The 18,615-nt window shown below is 38.2% G+C and overlaps 1 protein-coding gene across 5 annotated transcripts; it reads left to right on the top strand.

Moving 5' to 3' along the window:
- Window positions 1-1,649: 1,649 nt before the first annotated feature.
- TMEM19 (transmembrane protein 19) lies at window positions 1,650-17,392 on the top strand. Of its 5 annotated transcripts, none has more exons than XM_062016249.1 (7): window positions 1,650-1,679; window positions 2,864-3,014; window positions 9,540-9,653; window positions 11,173-11,310; window positions 11,614-11,868; window positions 12,996-13,205; window positions 15,694-17,392. In XM_062016249.1, the coding sequence occupies exons 1-7, from the start codon at window positions 1,665-1,667 to the stop codon at window positions 15,855-15,857; spliced, it is 1,047 nt and encodes a 348-aa protein (XP_061872233.1). In that variant the 5' UTR covers window positions 1,650-1,664; the 3' UTR covers window positions 15,858-17,392. The 5 variants fall into 5 exon arrangements, with proteins under 5 accessions (XP_061872233.1, XP_061872240.1, XP_061872246.1 ...); XM_062016256.1 differs by lacking the exon at window positions 1,650-1,679 and adding an exon at window positions 2,537-2,707; XM_062016262.1 differs by lacking the exon at window positions 1,650-1,679 and adding an exon at window positions 2,538-2,666.
- The last annotated feature ends 1,223 nt before the right edge of the window (window positions 17,393-18,615 follow it).

Here is an 18,615-nt window from a genome sequence, read left to right as displayed (position 1 = left end):
GTGAATGAGGAACGTGGGGTTTTATAAGTAAAAAAATGTTGATTAAATGTATGTATTGTATGTATTAACTATGCATAATACTCTTCTTACTGATTGGAGAAGATATTTTAAGTACCTGAATTTTAAATGGAAAATATTGTAAATATCTAGGTGGACATTTAAATTTAAAAACAACCACAAACTTTTCCCACTAAATTTCTGTGGGTTTTCAATTATTATTATAGCAGGGCTTAGTAAAACTAAAGGGCAACATCTAGAAAAGAGGACTTTAAACATATTATTTGGGCCAATGACAGTAACTGATATAGATACTACCTTTAGAAACATGGCTACTTCTCTCAGTTTCTAAATGCAGAAAGAAATCTAACTTCGGGTTCCTTTCTTTTTGATTCTCTAATCTACTTGTAACATTTGTCACTCTTGGGCTCACCAGTTTGAGAGTGATAGAGAACTTCTGGAGAATCCAGAGGAGGTCTATAAAGATGATTAGGAGACTACAACATCTCTCTTTAGAGGAAAAGCTGTGAGACCTGGATCTGTTTAGACTGGAGAAGACTGAAAAGGGATCTCATCAGTGCTTAATAACTACCCGAAAGGCAGGTGTTGACAGAATGCAGTGACTCTTATTTTTTTTCCTGTAGAGCTCAGTGACAGGACAAAGAGTAACAGGCACAAGCTGGAACACAAAAAGTTCCCCTTGAACATTGGAGGAAAACTTTCCTTTAAGGGAGTCCTGGCACAGGAATCTCCTTCTCTGGAGGTTTTCAAACCCTGCCTGGATGTGTTCCTGTGTGACCTGAACTGAGTTAACCTGCTTTAGCAGGTTGAACTAGATGATCTCTAGAGGTCCCTTACAACCCTTACCCATTTGCTGATTTAATATGTACCAAGCAACTACAGGAAAATGTCTTGGTTTTGTATAACCAAAACCACTGTAAAACGCTGAAAGAGGGATCTACAAACCCACATTTAACAAACTCATAGAATCATAGAGACTCAGAGCTGAAAGGAGTAAATTTTGACTTTATTCATGCAGTGACTGTTAGAGATTTCATGACTAGAACTTTCATATACCAGGTGTTCAGAGCAGTACTGCCTTTTGCTTTTCTTGCTCACGTAAACTCCAGTAGCAGATTCAAGGTCTGTGGACAAGCCAGCGCAATAGTCTGGCATGTCTCTCTAAATCAGTGAAAGTGCTATTAACACAGGTCTGGTATCTATGAAGGAAGCTGAAGGATCTTTTTGAGCTCCACAAACCTATCTCCTCTTCACACCAGTTTGCATGTTACCATTTGTCATGGTCTCACAGTAGCACAGGTATCAGCCAGGGCCGTATGATTCCTGCAGGAATCTTTTGTGTCTCCACCAGAAATTCTAGTATCAGTCTTAGGAAACAAAAGGTAAACAACAAAATTAAATAAAGCATTTGAATGAATAAAATTATAGGAGTTGGTTACACCTAAGCAAGTAGCTACTTGTTCAGCCACCGGTCTTAAGTAGATTTGATCTTGTCCTGGTTTAAGAATTTGGCTTAGATTTTGGCAGGAGAATCTAAACAATGTTGTATTGGTCTTACTCTTCAAAAGGTGTCCTGTTCTCATAAAGCTGCCCAGCTACGGAGCCAGATTTTCAGGTTTCAAATCCCGATCTCAGACGGAGGTTAAATGGAAATTTGGGAGGTAAGAAAGAAGACTGGATATATGTTAGTATTTACAGTTTTGGGATCTGTAGCTTAGATTTAAAAAAAAAAAAAAGGCGTGTTTTTAAGCCTTTAATATCAATAAACACAACAGAAAATACAATCAAGCTCTTGTCTACGGCACCCGGTCCTCATTTTGGTTCTAATTGCCTGAAGCAAACACCTTGTAAGCCCCCAAGTTTTAACTTTAACCTCTGTAACAGACCTACCATCTTAATACCAAGTGTTCATCTTTGCAGAACATGGTCCCCAGTTTAGACAAATAACTGAAGAAGTAGCTCTGAGTATTACTTCATTTCACAACACAAAAAATGCATGTTTAAGTTTCTGTTGCAAAAGAATCCATAACCTAGACTGTGTCCACATGCTCTCGGGCTGCCAGCCCAGAGCCTGCGCCGTGCTGGGAAGGGCTCCCCGAGGCAGGGCCGCAGCTCCACCTCTGTGCCGAGGCCTGCGGAGGGGCCGTGAGCTGGCAGGCCCGCGCTGCGGCCTGCGGAGAGGGGCTGCATCGGAGTGCCGGGAGGAGCGGCGGGGAGCACGGCCCCGGCTGCTGGAAAGGCCGGCCGGTCCCTTCTGCCGCCTCTCCCTGTGGAGGGCCTGGCGGGCCATCCAGGGCCGGGGCGAAAGCCAGTCCCCCCTGAAGGGAAAACAAGCACGGGAGGGCCGCTGTCGCGGGAAGTAGGCAGAGAGCCGTACAGAGCGTGCACGTTTCCTCGTTAGCTCCCCACCCTCTTCGCTGAGAGCCGTAGGCAGGCGCGGCGGCCGGGAGAGCATGCGCGGAGTGGCGTTGGTGGTGGCGCCAGTGAGCTGGGCGGTGAGGTGCGAGAGGGCAAGGCGGGGTGTGGGCTGCAGCCGCCCAGCGGCTTATCCCCGGGCGGGCGGGGGAGCCGTAGCTGCCCAGCCCAGCCCAGCCTAGCCTAGCCTAGCCTAGCCTAGCCCAGCCCAGCCCAGCCTAGCCTAGCCTTGGGTAGGTGGGGAGGCCACAGTCGCTTCTCTATGAACCCCCGGGTATCTCCCAGCAGCGCCCTGAGGTGCCGGGGGCAAGAGGCGGCGGCAGGGGCGGTGCGGTCCGGGTCGGGCCGCGGCTCCAGCCGGGCGGGAGAAGAAGAAGGAGGAGATTGTTGCAGTGTCGCTGATGAGCTGCGCCTTGTGCTTTCTCGCCAGGTGTTCTCGTTTTGGATTCCCATGTCCTATTACCAAGAGGATTTCTTCAAAGAGTACTTCAAGATGATGGTGAATTTTGTCGTCCTGAATGTGCTCATTTGTATTTCCCTGGCGTTCTGGATCGTGTCCCTGACTGCTAGTACGTACTACGGTGAGTCCAAAGGCCGGTGGCTGGGGAGAGTTTGTCCTGGGCAGGGCGAGTGGCGAGCTGAGCCGGCCCCGCTTGCTGCCCACTCCTCCGGGCTGGTGCACCGCCCCTTCCATCCTCAGTGGAGATGAAAACCTTCGTCCTGACAGCAGCAGGTAATGGTTCGGAAGATGTTAAAAGCCACTGTACTCTGCTTTGCGGCTCTGCCCAGGGATCCCGTTGAAATTAAAATGTTACCCGTTGGTTTTTTCTCCTTGAAAGCAAGCAAGACAAAAATGGATAAGTGAAAAGAAAGAGGGAGGCGATAGATATCTTTGTCAGGGGAATGAAGGCATGGGAGGAGTGTGTCAGTCTCCAAAACAGTGTTAGGAATGCACATGTAGCTGTTTAACGGGGCACAAAAAATTTCTTGGTCGAGAAATGGGGAAACTGGTACGAGAAGAGAGGATTATATCCATTCTCTAGTACAGCTGTGGACAATCAGCTCTGTGTTTGTTCAGGCAACTCAGGTAGGCAGGAGCTTAGTTGTGCAGTAAGAGCAGCAGTACTGCCTTCAAGCCTAGAAGAGTTTAACTGCTTTCTCAGGACAGATAAAGACCTATCCTTAAGGCCACAGCCAGTTTCGTGCAAGAAGAACTCCAGTGTCATTACAATGTTGCTGAGTGCCTAGGGATGCAGCACAAACACCCTCAACTGCCTTGTGTCACTTTGAATCCAGAAGAAGCTAGAATAAAGAGTGACCCTACTAGTATAAACTGACTTTTGAAGTGGCAGTTGGATGTGTCTGCTCAGTGTTTCTTAGTGCTTTGCAATTTAGAATGGCACATTAGCCCTGGTACAGCATTAAATCTGTGTTATCTGGACACTTCTAATTTGTCTTGTAGAGAGATACTAGACATGTAAGAGGTACCTTGAAGCAGGCTTCCCAGCCAGGTTTTGTTTGTGTCATTTAGAGCTAGCCAAGTTGTATTTAAATAACCAACTTCTTTAGTATGTGTTTGCTTTCTATAGGTATAGCTCTGAGTTTTTCCTGTAATTAGGATTTTCCAGTCCTTGCTATCTAACATGATTGGGAATGTTGAGTGTTGAGTAGAGAGGCCTGGTATCAGGTGTATCAGAGTAGGGACTGATACAAAGGAGGAGAGTTCAGATAAGTCTTGCTTTTTGTAGAGAGTGATTATGGAAAAAGAAGGACATACAACTTCTGTTTTCCATTTGCCTGAGACTATGGAAAGATCTTGGCTGGAGGAGATGAATGAGATGTATAGTAGGAGTGGGCTTAATGAAGTGGGAGACATAATTTAAATAAGTTCAGCCCATAAAAGCAGTTAAATTCCAAGTTCTTAACCATACATTTAAAAATTCTACAAACATGCATTTATTAATTTATAGTTCATGGTTCCCAGTAACTCTGAGGCACCAAACAGTGATCAAAATGTTGACAAAACAGAAGTGTTAGGGAATCCCCAAGAAATGTATTCTGTTTTCGTCTAAGCTATTTACATTTATTAACAAATAAGTATTAATGCTCTTTTTTTTCCACAAAGAAATACAAAAAAGGCTTTCAAAAGATAAAAATTCTGTTTGTTAACCAACCAAACAGAATGCCTTTCTATTCTGCTACTGCTTACGCTCTAGTTAATACCAAAAGCCGCCTTGGTTTGTGATTTAGCAATACCAGACTATGGCACTGGAGATTACTTCATACACAGTTGGCTGGTGGTGCTTGGTTTTTTGTTTATTTTGGGGTTTTTTTAGTCAGACCTTGGCTACCAGAGTCCCTTGCTCACCTCCTATGGTGTTGGGACTTTTCATTACACAGAAGTTTTCATCTTGTCCTTGCAAAAACAAATTTTTCACAAGTATTTTACTGTGAAATGTGCTTGTCCTACTTTGCCCCAGGGAGTCTTTCTATCTACAGAGCTTTAGGTGCTGTTGGCACAAAAGTTCTTGTTGAAAACTATGTTCCAGCACTTCTTTCCAGCAAAACAAGCAACTGTGCCGGTGTCAAATCTTTTTGCTATGAGATTGTGACCTCCTTTCATGTTAGACTTGTTATGTCTTAAATTTGTATAGCAGATTTGATAAAGAGCTTCTTGTGATTTTTGTGGGTTTTTAGCTCAAAACTTACATTAACTATTAGCTTTACTTTTAAAATGTGGGACTTTTTAAACAAAAACTGTCACTTGAAATCTCGCTGAGGTAGTCATCAGTTTAAAGTATATTTTTGAGAGCCTTAAGTCAAATTTCAAAGACTTGAAAGGGTCACATCTTGTCTACCTAGGAGACTGGCTTTCCCGTCACTTTTCGGGTAATGAAATTGTCAGAATAAATAGTGTAGTTCAGGATATAACGAGTAGCATGTTTGACTGCAAAGATGGAAGACTTTTAAACCGTGATATTAAGAAGCAATTTCTTGTCAGACTTCTAAATTTCAATATTTTGTAAGATGTACTTTTGGCATTTTTTTAAATGAAGTCTGTCTGCCAATCTGAAGCAAAGTGAGATGACAGAATGTAAAGGTTATAAGAATCTCACTGCTAAGGCAGTAATTTATTGAGTCAATTTTGTAATTAAAATAACATACCCTTTAACTGGACAATAACTCCTATATTAGTATCATGAACTGCATTTATTTTAGTGAGTGTTCAGATATTTTAGAAGGAAACAAATACATTTAGGACACTGATGATAAATTATCTCCTTAGAAGATAAATTGCTGTGGACACTAGTACTTTATAGAATTGTGTGGAATTATGGCAGCTGAGCGGGATACTTACTGTTTTTCTGTTCTGCAAGCTTGTTTAGATTGAGATCATAGTGACTAGAATGACTAAGCTAAGGACACAAACTGGATACTCAGAAAAAGCGTTTAGAAGGCACTACAGATATTTTCATGAGTAAATAACAATTGAAAAAAGTTAGTTTTGTCTGTAAAAGTAAACCATTTGTACTTTGAAAGCCAGAATTTTTTTTTTGGTTTTGTTTCAGAGTTGTTCAACTAGTCTGTCTTGGTGACTAGACCTGAAGTAATTCCTCTTCACTTCCCAAAAAGTAGTATACCTTCCCAAGTGCTCATGTGAAAGCAAGGGATTAATAGATTTAAACAATGTGATGTATTGCAATTGTCAACTTTGGGAGAAAACCAGTAACCTGTGATCAAATACAAAATAGCTGTAACACAGGAAGCTCAGTTCAATTAAGTTATGGTGACCAGTAAACAAAGAGGCAGCACAGAACTGTATTTTTTGTTTTGCCACCCCTAAAGTCATATTTATTGTTCACTTAGCAAATACATAAACCTAAAATCCATACTCAAGCAAAATCACAAGTCAAGAGTTAAGAAAGGTGGTAATTCTCCTGTATCTCGTCAGAGAACAAAAATCAGTGGAGAAGATTCCCCCACTACATGAGGCACACTAACTCATAGAAAAAGAAGACTATCTCCTAGATTAAATATGTGTTTTCAGTCTATACTGAGTATACTGTGCTACAAAGAAAATAATTTCTCATGCAAACATGTCATCCAAATGGAAAGCAATTCTGTTTTCACTCAGTCTGGTTGTGCTGTTCTAGACAGAATTGAGACAAAAAATAACAGGGAAGACAGTGGAATGGAGAAGGGGAAAGGGATTGCTGTAGAGAATCCTCAGATAAGAAGAAACTTCCAAGAGTAAATGTGTATTACAGGACCTGAAATTGTTGGATGCAATTTGCTTTTCAACAAGTCTCTGCAGTGCTCCAGACCAAGGTATGCAATAAGTTGCATACAGTGCTGCCAGGTTGGGAAGAGGCTGCACGTGCATGTGTGTGCAGTGGAGAGGGGTTATGTGAAGCAAAGAAAAGGATTTCTAAATCACCAGCTAAGCCAAATTTCCATAGAAACAGTCAGGACCGCATCAGGTACCTTCAGACTCGCCTGAGGATAAATATTCAGGTGGGAACCAGACTGTATAACACCAGACTTGTATGTCATGTGGCTGTCTTTCCTGAAATAAAAAAAAAAAATACTGTGTGTATTGCTCTTTATTAAAAATTATGGTTTGGAGAACTCAATGGCTTGCTGAAATAAGCTTCAATTTTTTTTTTTAAGTCTTCATAGTTTCTTTTGGACATTTCTAGGACTAACTCTTTAGGTGAAAACCTAGGATTAATAAAGTCATAAGAACATCCATTGTAAAGATAACAGATGTATACTCAGGCCCTGAGGGATGTAAATTTTGCCCATTGAGGTGATATGCTCCTGTTGGAGAGAGAGAGAGAGACTCAAAAGTGTGGATAAAGATGATCAGATAGTAATGCAAGAGAAGATGAAAAGAAAGGAAAGCAGCAGGACAAATACATATGTCACTGGCATCGGGAGTAAGCTCCTTAACACCAATGCACCAGGCATTCTGTTTATTGCAGTGCTGGATGCACAGGAGATCACTCCACCTAATGTGCACACTGAAACATGAAAGAGCACTCTTCATGTACCTTACAGAGAAATGAACTACCCGCCTCGCCATTATGCATGTAATACAAGGAGACGTTTAACGTGGTTTGGGTGGAGAGTGGACGAACGTAGTTGTGTATGTTTAGCATGTATCTCTTTCAGCTTACTGTTGTTTTTAGGGATGTCAAACTGTAATATTAATTTAATGGGTAGTGAAGCAATTTTCTCTGAGCACTGTGGCCTTGCTGAAGCTGTTCTGAAGTTGTTTTTCTGCTCTGTCCTGTGATGTAAGGCTCCCTCCCTTGGCTGCTTCTCTTGCTGCTCTCACCACGGATAAGTGGGTACTGGCACTTTTGAATACTTTTAACCCTTTGCTTGGAATTCTCTCATCATTCACCACTCATCTCCAAAGTCAAAATCATGTTTGTATGCAGCAGTAAATGATAGGGATTTGGACTATAAATGAGGAAGGGACTACAAATGGTGACTCTCTGAAGTCCAGCATCACATTTGTTTTACACCAAAGCTGTCTATGTACTTGCTCACTGAAGAGGACAGTAGCTTCATTCGATACAAGCAGCTAGTTAAGGGAGGGGTTATTTAGTATCAGGTTCCCATCCAGATTACTTAATATATTCAATATCAATATTCATTATCAAGATAATATTTATTTTTTTTAAATGAAACACTTTCACTCCATAAAAAAAATTAATAGATTGATAGATGTTGTGAACCCATAGTTGTAAAATCATAGTGTTGATACCTGACTCCTGCTATGGGTACTGCAGGTACTCACAGTCATCTGATTTCAAAAAGGGAGGCAGCAAGGATAATCAGAGCGGGTAACAGCATCCATTTGAAGAGGACTTAAATAAGTAAAGATATTTTAGTATAGAAAGGAGATGCCTATGTAGGTCATGAATGACAGAAAGAATGTCAATAGGGAATATTCAGTTGATCATAAATTTTAGCAGATGCCCATGGAAACCTGAGGCATCAGGATCTTTGTCGTTTGGGTTTTTGAAAGGCCCTTTTCAGTGCATCTAAAACCAGAAATCAGTTCTGTGGGTGATTGTAGAGATGAAGTTCGTAACTGTTTTCAAAAAGGAATTGGGAAAATATATATGGGGGATTTTAGGAACGTGAATATAAAAGTTACCAGTAAAACTGGGAAGATGAGTCTTTATCTGTTCCTAATATTCTTTCCTTGCATATATGCAGCTCACCATTCTCAGATAGGATTCTGAGTCAGACATGTTTGACTTGATCCAGTTTGGAAGTTCTTGTGTTTTCAACCAAGTATAGTGTGTAATCAATCATAAGGTTTCTGGATACCAACAAAAGAGGAATATTTCTTATTTAAAACTGTGTAAAGAAGGCCGAGCATCTAAAATTTCTTTGTTGACCAGCATAAATTATTAGTAATGCTGTGATTAAACCCATAATTTGTTCACAGACAAATAAAGAAAGAATCACAGTAATAAAAAATGCATACTTGTTACAAGAGAATCAGTCATAACATGGTCTCTATGGGAAGCTCTTGGACTAATTTATTTGCTAAAAGTTGCTCTACAGTATCTTTATGAGTTTTGCTAACTGGAATTCTAGTGTCAATGTTACTCATATTTGAAATTGTATTTTACAGAACTTACTGTGGTTGTATGAGGTTTAGGGGGAAACTTTTTGTTTGGTTGTTTTTTGGTTTATTTTTTCACTGAAATCTGAACTTCACTGTTGTATCAAATCAGGTTTCACCTGGTCTTAACATTTAAAATGTTCATTTTTGGAGTTCGTAGATGCCTTTTAGATTAGAAAGTACCACCATGTTTATTTCTTGACACATTTGCTATTTCTTTGTTGTTCATTTTAAGTGGGTTTTTTTTTCCTTTTTTTCTGTGAAAGCTGAATAGAAAAATTGAGTGGATAATTGCAGATATTCCATTTGTAAGAATGTATTTATTCTGAAGACTAAGAAGTTTAATCTCTATTAAGATCGGATTTTACATATGTACTGGAAGGTAATTATTTTCAAGATATAAAGACATTAAAGGACATGCAAGGATCATCTATAACCATCTTATTTGATTTATCAGGTACTTTACGACCCATTTCTCCGTGGAGATGGCTTTTTTCACTCTTTGTTCCACTAGTAATTGCTACACAAGGCTTTAAGAGAAAGAGTCTTGATCACTCTGGTGCATTGGGAGGTATGTTTTTTCTGCAACTATTAAGCTAAACATCTAATAAACTAAATTAAGGTAGTTTTTATTGGATATAATATTATTTTAAGACTTTACAAACTAGTTCTATTGTAATAAAAGTATAAATGTAAGTATACATACATTGAATTCATACTGATTTTCTTTCTCATGCCTATTTAAAGAGTCAAGTTAATTTTTGCTGCTGTTTGTAATTTGATTGATATTGTCCTTAGATTTATGTAAACCTAGAAGAATCTTTTAAACTTTGGTACAGTATGCAGCTAAATCACATGTTTTGGTTTAACATGTAGATTAAACGATTAAGAAATGGCAGAGGTGGTGATAAAGAAATACCATAAAACTGAGTCATGTCAGCAGCCTACCTGCCTGGTAGGGAAACCAGGCAAGATAACGTTGTTCTCCTTTCTGTAACATGAGCTGCAGGCATATTTTGGCCTCCCAAAAAGTAAGAAGAAAATTAAATCTGTACTTCATTTCAAGCAAATGACCATTTCAACAATGTTTTTCTTGACGATGTGAGAAAAACCGCAGCATAGTGAGCAGTAGCATTTGTGGAAATCTGACTGACGCAAGATTTCTGAGTGAGGTGACTCACCCTTGTCTTGTGACATTGCCTGAATTGACGGTCAGTGGAGAGAAACTGGACCTTTCTTCCCATGTCACCTGCTTTGCAGATCTTGTTCTGTCTGTGAGTTAAGAGGAGAATCTTCTAAATGAAAACGAACTTATTTTCTTCCGTGCTTTTACTTCTTATTGTAACAGCTCTGCTAGCCAGCCTATGTTGTCAGCTGCTTCACGTGTAGCTGATCTTCTTTCCCGCATGAAGAATTGTAATCTCATGGTGAGCAATGAGAATTAGACCTCCCCTGTGAAGGGGGAGATAAAAAAGCACATCCAGAAGCTCATATACTTAAGAAATTACAGAAAGAAGTTGGCAGAAAAAATGAGAAATGTAAAAAAGAAAATGAAGGACAGGAGGGAGAAGTAGGATCTGTTAAGGTATGGAGGGTTATCCAGGTTATCTTGGAGACCTTGGAGGAAGGATTAGGTTCTCAAACCAAAGGTAAACCTGCTGACGGAGACATGACCACAGCTGTATATGTGCTTATACAAATAAACACCTTCTTCAGGCAGAGTACTTAAACTTCATTTATATATCCCTTGCCCCTTTTTTCTTTCGTCACCCTGTCTTCTGTTTTTTCACAGTATTACTGATTGGTGGCAAGAGAAGGTCTTAGAAATCACACACTTTAGCAGGAGCAATAAAGTCATCCATTTAGCAATAAAATTTAAGGAAAAATATAAAGATAACTGATTTATCTTTTCAGTCAAAATTTCTCTGGAATTCTCATACAGTTATTAGATGCTTCAGTAATTCTCTTATTGCATTAAATTCTTAGGTTTGTCATCAAGATAATCTTCAAGAGATGCAAAATACTTTTGCTTTGCAAAGCAGGCATTGTTACATTAAGGAAATGAATATACTTTTCTTTTTCCTTCATAGGATTGGTGGTTGGATTTATCCTTACAGTTGCAAATTACAGTTTCTTCACTTCTTTGTTTGTATTCTTTGTTACTTCTTCAAAACTTACAAAATGGAGAAAAGATATTAAGAAGAAAATAGATTCAGAATATAAAGAAGGTAAACCGTAACATTTTCATTCTTTCAGATCCCTTGTTGAAGAATAAATACTCAGTATTCCTCTCTCTTTTGAAGAGTCTGATGAGATGTCACATCTTGAGTAGGGAACACTATTGTGCTTCCTCTCCTTATGAACGTTAGCAAATGACTTTGCTTTTGCTGCTGTTCTAAATTGCTAACTAGTTTCTCTTTTGAAAGTGTATATTTTTAAGTTTAACTTTGTATATTTTGCTTTTGTCTCCTGCTGTTGCCCATCAAGGTATTTTGCCTGAAAATAGTAAAATTTAGTTTTTGTCACTTTAGGTGGACAGAGGAATTGGGTGCAGGTTCTCTGTAACGGCGGTGTTCCTACTGAGCTGGCTATCTTATATATGATAGAAAATGGACCAGGTGAAATTCCTATCGACTTTTCAAAACAATACACAGCATCATGGATGTGCTTATCCCTTTTGGGAGCTTTGGCATGCTCTGCTGGTGATACATGGGCTTCAGAGATTGGTAGTGTTATGAGTAAAAGCAAGCCAAGGTTGATAACAACGTGGGAAAAGGTTCCAGTAGGTAAGGTGTTATCTGTTGTACATGTTCTTAATATTTTGCTAATCTGTTTTGAATTATGAATCCAATTTGAATAGCTCCAAATAAGACTCAGAACAGCAAACATCAGAAATCTGGGATTAGAAAATGTTAGCAGGAATGCGTGCTCAGAAATGAATTATACAAAATTGTGTTTCTGCTGCATCTTGTTGGTGAGATGCGCCAACATAGCATCCAAGGGAGGTGAAATCCCTGGTGAATGTTGATGTTTCTTATCTCTGGTACTAGTAAAAGTGTTTATATTGCTAATAATATAAAGAATGCAAGTTATCTAACTGAATTTTTCAGATTTTAAAATATTTATTGGTAGAAGACTATATTCAGTGCAGACACTACAAAAAGTACCCTTCATAACCAAATTGTTCATTTCCTTTAATAGCTTACCAAGCGTGGGTAAAGTGCACCTTTTGGCTCTCAAACAGCATCTACACAGTGGATGACATTGCTACCTTAAAGCAGTGTGTCTTTTTTGAGCCTTGCTAGAATGTGTTGAGCTGACTTTTAGATCTTGTGGGATAGGATTTAAATGTGTTTCTCTTTGTGAGAACTATTCTTCTGGGTTTTATTCAGTGAGCTGTCAAACACTTTTCTTTCTATGGATTTTGTTCATTCTTTTAAATGTGTTGGTGAAATATGTGTCTTGGTATACTTGTGAAAGAGGCATTGCTTTAATAACATGCACATCTCAAGATCTGTATTCTTTTTGAAGGAAATCTCTTTTTCTCTTATCCTGCCCACCATGCCTTACCACAGACAAATACGAGGTGACAGTAAGAGGTGTGCTATCTGGTTTTCTTTAATATAACGCTAGTGAATATTTCTAGGTAACTAGCCTTAGAGACAGGAAAAGTAATAGTAATAGGCTGCAATGGTACAGGTTAAGCTTCTTAGCAGCATAATAGGAATTGTGAATAGAAGCTGTAGTAGCAGAGCCTTGTGGATAAAAGCAGAAGGAGATCACTATGAATATAGTGTTGATTTCATATAGAACATTTGAACAAATATGTGTTTGAACTATATATATATATATTTGAAAAACTATAAGTCTTTAAGAAAAAGTTTGGAAATCAGCTTGGTTTTGTTTGATTTAGGTACTAATGGAGGAATTACTTTAGTGGGCCTGCTCTCAAGTTTGTTTGGGGGCATGACCGTAGGTATAGCCTACTTCATAACTCAACTCATTTTCGTGACTGATCTGGAAATATCTGCCCCTCAATGGCCCATTATTGTGTTTGGTGCAGCAGCTGGCTTACTGGGATCAATTGTTGATTCATATTTGGGAGCTACGATGCAATACAGTGGTAAGATTCTTCTCTTTTTTAATTTTTAATTTTCCCCTCCCCCTCCTAATGCAACCTAAAAAAGGGCTTTCAAAAAGGGCTGAGAACATAATTTTTTAAATGGAAAAAAAGTACAGAATTAGCAACACAAAGGACAAAGGGAGACACAGTGATGGACATGATAATGTAAACAAAGAGCAAGGGCAGTTGGACCTTTTCCACATTTTGTTTATCTTATGGTACTGTCTTGTTGATGACTGAAAGGGACCAGAGATCTCCAACATGTTGCTCTGGAGAAAGCAATTGCTCCCCTCTCCTTTTCTAGATATCTAATTATGGTAACATTTTGTAAGAGAAAATGTCAGCTGAATTTTATCCATTTACATTAAGATTTTACTGCATAAGGTCCATTTCTACCTCTGAAAATAGTCTCTCCTGCAGCTTTTCTTACTGAATTTTTAAAGCAAAATGTGCATCATATTTTACATTCAGGTTTTTTTTTACTGCTCAGCTTTCAGGAAACAATACTCTGTGAAGCTTATCACAAACTACCTGTGACTTCCAAAAAAAGTCTTTTAAAAAAAAAAAAAAGTCTGTCTGATTCTAAATGAATTCAGTAGTTATTTACTCATTGCCCTGTAGGATCATTATCTATGAATAAACAGTACAGACAGCCTTTAGGCTAAACTGTAAACTTACCTGTGTTCATTGTTCAATGACTGCATCTGACACTGTTCAGTTTAACAGGTGGTTTGCAGAGAGAACTTAAGTTTTCTGATTTTGTTGTCAGCATACTTATTTGTTGAAAGTCAAGGTTTGAATGTACAGATTAACTACCTGAGAAGTAAAATCCCTTTAAATCTACCAGCAACAGTGAGAACTGCAAACTGTTGTTGATGCTGTGGATTTGACCTTCCAGCAGTTTTTATGCTCTATTCCTTTTAATTCCAGGAAAGTCCAAAATACAATGGAGTGTTTAACTGTTTGAGGAATTTTTAGGTATTTCTGTACTAAAGAGGAAACAATTAAGCACTCAATGTTTCATGCTGCTAATGAGGCTGATGCATTAAGAGAATGTGGTAAACCAAGTTAATGCATACCTGCAGTTATCGGGATCTATTTCTTCTTCACTTCATGTATTTTCTAATGGTCAGCAACTTTGCTGGCATCAGGGACAGCATGCAAGTTACACAACTTCTTTCACAAATTCAGAAGCAGTGCTAGAAGACGTATATTATATATAATATATGCAACAGTATTTGTATGCTGTGATACAGATTAATTAGTGCTGCTCATGTGGTGCCCACTGTTGGGTTTGTGTTCCTGCTTACTTGAACTCACTTTTAAAGTCCTATTCAATGTGGTCTCGTAAGAAATACTCCAATTTCTCTGCAGTTTCTTGAAAAATAATAAATAAATATAGCAGAGGTAAAAAAGAATTTTCTTCTTTTGGAAACTGTTGTGCTACCACTCCTAATCCATTCTGTCAGTGTTTTTCCTGTTGATAATCTTCCTAGATTTGGTTTAGGTAGTAGTCTGCCATAGTCTGTTTCTAAGACAAAGTCCTTCCCGGCCCACACATTTATGAAGTAAAACTGTCTGAAAGTTTTGTCTGAGGTACTGAAATTTTTTTTTTTATGATAAAACAGCAGCTTGAAATTTCCATATTGTAGGTATTAGCAGATATTCAGATCTACAGAAAAAAATAATGTTAATATAAAATGTACTGATTTGTTTTGGAGTGTTTCTTCATGTGAACCTTAAATATGGACGTATGCATGTGCCCAGGTATACTTAACTACAAGTGTGAGTGGGCATTAAGATCAAGTAGGCTACAATTTTATGTTTTTATCAGCATGTAAAATGATGCAGCTGGACAAAACATTGGATAATGGTGTATATGCAGTAACAGTTAATGAAACACAGTACTAGAGTACAAATAATACAGAGGCAGAGCAAAAAATGGCTTAAATACTAGGAAAAAAGTCCATCTGCTGGTAGTGTAGAACTGCTGAGTATCAAATTCACAGCCTCTGTAAGGATCTTGGGTTTTGTCAGGTCAAGTAATAATGTTATTTACTAATTGTCCTGTGATAATAAGTACACATTTTCGACAAGAAATATACATTGCTAATCAGTTGTTTCTGTTCTGTCCAAAACAGCATTCTTTGCCTTAGAATGGCTCTTAGAACAGCTTTTTCCTCTTCTGATTTAGCTTGTTTCATTTCTTTTGTTGCTATGAAACTACATAGAGAGAAACAGACCTGACAGAAATTACCTTTTCATAAGAAGTAACTTCAAACATAAAGTATTGCCTCTATATCCCATTCTTTGAAGCTATCAGATTAAACTAACTGTAATTTAGTTTAGTCTGTTGGTACGTTTTCTTACAGAGGTTTAACACCGTAATGCCATAATGGTAAACTAGATTTAGGAAGTTGCCTACACTTGGTTACTAAGTTTTTCAGCTTGGTTGGCTTTGTAAAATGAAGTCTTTATCTTTTCCCAGGTTTTGACCAGAATATTGGCATGGTTGTCAACCACCAAACAAAAGACTCCAAGCATATATCTGGAAAACCTATATTAGACAACAACGCAGTAAATCTTTTTTCTTCTATAATCATTGCTTTAGTGCTTCCAAGCGTGGCGTGGCTTTTCTGGCCCAGGGGTTGAAGTGGTTTAAGATTTTCTGCATGTGATTAATTTATTTTCAGTCTTACTCCAAAGAATCTGAAGAGTTGTCTTCAAACTGTCTTGGAAGAGAGGGAGCTGAAACTTTCAGAGAGCCAAATGACTTTCCATCTTAACTTATTGAGGCTGTGAGCTTCATTTTGCATCCCTCAGGGCAAGGAAGGGGTTTTGTCAACATGTGTTTGTTGCTCTTTAGATGTAGGTTGATCATTGCCAAGTGAGGTGAAGCACTTCATTTATCCTCACAGAGCTGAAGGGTTGGTGTCTTGCCAGTCTCCAACATCTGAAAGGGCAAGAAGCTGGAAATAGGAGTCTAATCTACATCAATTGGAGTGATGGAGCATTGTCTAAGCCAGATACAAAGCATGCCACAGCTTTATGTGGGCAGTGATGTGGGTGGAATAGGACAATTCTGGTATTTCCCATAATCTACAGTATGTAATGTTTTATGGAATTTATATTTATTGTGGAGTGGAGAGGAAGAGAGAGTTAAGCCTTGTTGCCTATTCTGTGTCCTGATACTCTCTTCTCTGAGGACAGGGTTGGTAAAAGTCATGCCACTACATAATGTTTGAAGCGAAAGACTAAATATATAATAAAAACTCAGTAGATTTCCAGTAAGAACAATACATTTGTTTGTGCTTCTTTGACATCTTTATTTCAAAACTAATGATAGTTATGAAGATTGTCAATACTGTGATACTTATCATCAGAAGCTAAGATTGCAATTGTGAATTCACGTTCACCTCTCTAGAAATGAACATTTTTTTCCATAAGCATATAATTATTTCATAATGTTTAGCATTCTAAGCAAAATATAATCTTTAGCTCTTTCTCAGCAGTTACGTTTGCCATTTTGTTTGGGGCTGCTGTTAATGGCATCAGCCAAAGAAAGTTATCTTCATAGTAAATGGGGAAGATCTTGCAAACCATTTCAAAATGGGAATTAAACTTTTGGTGCTCAGGTGGCTTCGTTAGATGATTCCATCTTCCGTCACTAATTTATGAAAGAGGTGGAAATAATTTAGATAGCACAGATTATATTTAAACTTTAGAGATAGCCTTATAATAACCTGTAATTGTCAACATTCGGATGGCAGGGCCCATACTATCAGTTTATAAGGAGCTTTTTCTTTTTGTCTTTACGGATAGGTATTTTGTATTAAACACTTGATTTTTAATTTTTTATTTTTTTTACAGATGTTGTGTATATTGCTTGTCTTAATTCACTTGAATTGTGTGTTATGTCCTTTTTTTTTCTTTAATGTGAACATTCAAAGAATGTTAACACCTTCCATGTTGGTTTTACTCCTTTGAAATCTAGTCTCTATAAATCTGGAATTTATCACTGGAACTAGTTCACTGTATTTAGACAATTACAGAGATGAGATTTCAAACTAGTAACAACTTTCTGAAAAGGAGAATTTGTGTAGCTGCTGTATGTCTGTCCTGTGGAAAGGCATAAAATTATGAGAATATATACACTTAAACTATGACAATAAAGAGATTTTTATGCATTGTTTGGATTTATGCTGCTTCTAAATAAATACTGTATTAGTTGTCTTTTAAGACTTTATTAATGCTGTTGTGATTTTCTAGAATTAAGACACAAACAAGGTACGTTTTCTTGCAACAAACTGCCTTGTTTTTTTATTGTTTTGTTTCCTGAAAGTATACTACCAAACCCTGAAGTGGACATGGTTAGCTTTCACTTTTTGATACAGGTCTTATTTGAGAAACAGTTTGCCATAGTGAGTGGTTTTGAAGTTCATAGCAGTTTGAAATGCCATGATCTGAATGAATTCCTGCAAGTAGGACCTTCAGAGGCCATTATGCAGAATTTTTCATTTGTCATGTCTTGGTGATGGCACAGAGTTGCTTTTGAATTTCCCACTCATAAATCTCCAGTATTTAGAAAGATCTGAGCACTCTTGAGCTCTAAAAAGGACAGTGTTAAATCTGGACATAGTTAATGCAAATACTGTTATATTTAGCTATTCAGTAGCTGTAAAACTATTAGCTTTTTGTGCTGAGAGACAGAAAATGGAGGAAGTAAAAGGGAAAGAGATGAACTCTCTCACTGATGTTCCTTTCATACAGTATTTTCACAGCAGCAAGAGGATACACTCAATATTTTTTAGCTGAAGAGGTTACAGTTGTGAAGCGTTGGTCCTCATTCTTGGCTTGATTTCTGGGTGGGTTAGAAGTTCAAGTAAGGGTATGATTATGACATAATTGTATATGAGAAATCTTTAGGCAGGTCTCGCTTACAGTTAGTGTTTTGATCCTGGACATTGAAGTAAATGAGTATCAGTCACCAATATTCATTTGTTTTTTTTTTAATTTCTATTTTGTTGTTAAAGCTGTAGATTGTCTTGAAACTCTGCATGTTGCTATTGAGTGGTCCAGCATTGCAGATGCAAACCACAGTTCCCTGGGACAGCAAAATAAAATGGTATAAAAAAATGAAGGGGATGTACCACCTCTCTTGAGTATCAAGGACTAGCTGATGTTCAGAAGACTGTCTATTTCTGACAATAAAGGGCTGAAACATCTTGAAATATTGTTGGCATTTTACAGAACCTGGTTTGGGTACTGGGTGAAGGTTGCAGTAGATGGATATTCACGTCAAAATCTATTAGTATTGGTCATCTCAGATTTGTAAGTATTATTTATTTTCTCTGTGTTTCCCCCAGCAGTGCTGTGGTCCTCACCCTGTTTTCATCATTTCATTTTCCAT

This window comes from Colius striatus, chromosome 1 (genome assembly GCF_028858725.1).
Source record: "Colius striatus isolate bColStr4 chromosome 1, bColStr4.1.hap1, whole genome shotgun sequence".
NCBI classification, from domain to species: Eukaryota; Metazoa; Chordata; class Aves; order Coliiformes; family Coliidae; genus Colius; species Colius striatus.
This window is presented reverse-complemented; position numbering and strand designations above follow the sequence as displayed.